Consider the following 1,929-nt stretch of genomic DNA (forward strand, 5'->3'; position numbering starts at 1 on the left):
TGTGTGACGGTGCAACGGGGCGAGGACAAGCCCTGGAGGTCGGAGAAACCCGATTTTTGCTGCGGGCTGCAAGGCAGCTCGCCAGGGGCGCGGGGCCAGGCTTGGTTTGGGTCACCTCACGGCCACACGGAGCGAGCACGGCTGGACCTGGCCTCCCAGCTGCCGCTCCAAGGATCAATAACCTCGCATGCTCTTCGCTTGGAATAAACTTCCTGGTTCCACTTTAAAACAGAGAGTTCAGCGAAACTGGGGAGTCTGGGAAGAGAAAAACAAACAAGTCCCATTCTAACGGCTCGTGCAATTCAGTTTCATGGTTTACGGGACACGAAATCCCTTTCACACTCCGGTTATGGCAAATATCACCCTGGAAGGCGAAAACGTCCCAACTGATCAGCTGCCGGGAATGCTGCCTGTAAAACCATCGCAGCACCCTGGGAAACAGCCAAACGCTTCCTTTGGTGAGGAATAATGTCCAGAACACTATTTTTGGGCAAACCCACCTCCATGAAGGCGTTTGCAGCGTGAGGTGCTCAGGCCTTGAGCGGGTCCTGCCGAGACGAGACCTCCAAACTACACTTGTTTTTCCCCCGTGTTCACGCTGATGAGTAATGTCACTTTTAAGCCTAATTATGCAGGTGCATTTATTACCCTACACTTGGCCATATCGCGGGGGCCCTTGCGCAATTTCACAGACGAGTGACACTTAAGACAGCCCATTACTGTCGGCTGCCTCCAGCTCATTTCATGCTAATTGCTCTCCAAAATTGGGTGATGCAGCTTTGACATGAGAACATTTTCAACAGTGTCATTAACTTCGGGGGGGCACATTTCCTGCAGTAATTACAGCCAACAGCCCCGGTCGTTCCTCATTATTTGATACAGCCCCACCCTGCCCACACTTTAGGGTTGAGTACCAAAAAGACATATATTATCTGCCCTCTAATTGGAAGTGCGACAAATGGGTTACTTTAAGAGAATGTAAATATTACCTGTTGTATCCAATGACCCCTAATGTTCAATTACTTAGTTTTTCTAGTACTTATCTGACCTGTAACTTTATTTATTTTGCATCGCAGGCCCTGCTAAATGATGCTGGTGTTGGGCCAGACAACATGAGGACTAATTCTAACCAACTGGCTGGATTTGTCCCAGACAAATGGGACAAATTTCCCCGTTCCCAAACCACGAACGGGCTGTTCCTTTGTCCCAGACTGATCATTTATGTACCACAGGAAAACGAAGAGCCTTTAACTAAAATGACAAAGAATTTTAGTGCAAAAGCAAGCAGATATGAGTGACTCGGGGGCTGCTAATCCAGCTTCCCGGTTAGCTCCAGCCCGCGATGCAGAACTCGGCAGCTCCCTGCCGTTCTCCATAAACTGTGATGGGCAGTTTAACGAGCCTGGCCTCCCTTTCCCATCCCCTGAACGTGTTCCCGGCACGTTCCACCTTCCCATCTCGGCGTGTCACGGTGTAACCCCGCTATGGGCCGCTCCCCTGCTCCACGGGGCATCCCGCGTCCCGCAGCGCCTCCACCACGCCCGTCCCCGCGCACACGGGAGGGGCTGCAGAACCGGGGCCGTTCGGCCGCGCCGGGGCGGCCGCGGTGCCCTCGGCCGGGGCCGTTCGGCCGTGCCGGGGCGGCCGCGGTGCCCTGGGCCGGGGCCATTCGGCCGTGCCGGGGCGGCCGCGGTGCCCTGCGCCGTGCGGCACTGCCGGTGACACGTCTGATGATGTGGCAGGGCGCTGCAGGATGGATGTCCCGGTTGGAGCGGCCACGGGTGCCGTTTGAAGGGTTCGGGGGCGCCCGTTTCGCGCTGTGGCAGGGCCGCGGGGCCCCGTTTTGGGCGGGGACCCGCGAGGAAGGCTCCGCGCCCGCTGGCCCCGGGGGGACGTGGCTGCTGCTGCGGGGGCGCGGGGCTGCCGCGC

The 1,929-nt window shown here is 57.0% G+C and overlaps 1 protein-coding gene across 1 annotated transcript in view; it reads left to right on the forward strand.

The window, feature by feature from the left end:
* The first annotated feature begins 349 nt into the window (after nucleotides 1–349).
* ZNF598 (zinc finger protein 598) overlaps nucleotides 350–1,929 on the forward strand; it is a 16,981-nt gene continuing 15,401 nt past the window's right edge. Inside the window, exon 1 of the mRNA XM_026053898.1 lies at nucleotides 350–458. Within this exon, the coding sequence (XP_025909683.1) occupies nucleotides 350–458 (109 nt within the window). The remainder of the gene's footprint in view (nucleotides 459–1,929) is intronic.

Source organism: Nothoprocta perdicaria, unplaced genomic scaffold (assembly GCF_003342845.1).
Source record: "Nothoprocta perdicaria isolate Ctin4 unplaced genomic scaffold, notPer1 scaffold_12, whole genome shotgun sequence".
Lineage (NCBI taxonomy): Eukaryota > Metazoa > Chordata > Aves > Tinamiformes > Tinamidae > Nothoprocta > Nothoprocta perdicaria.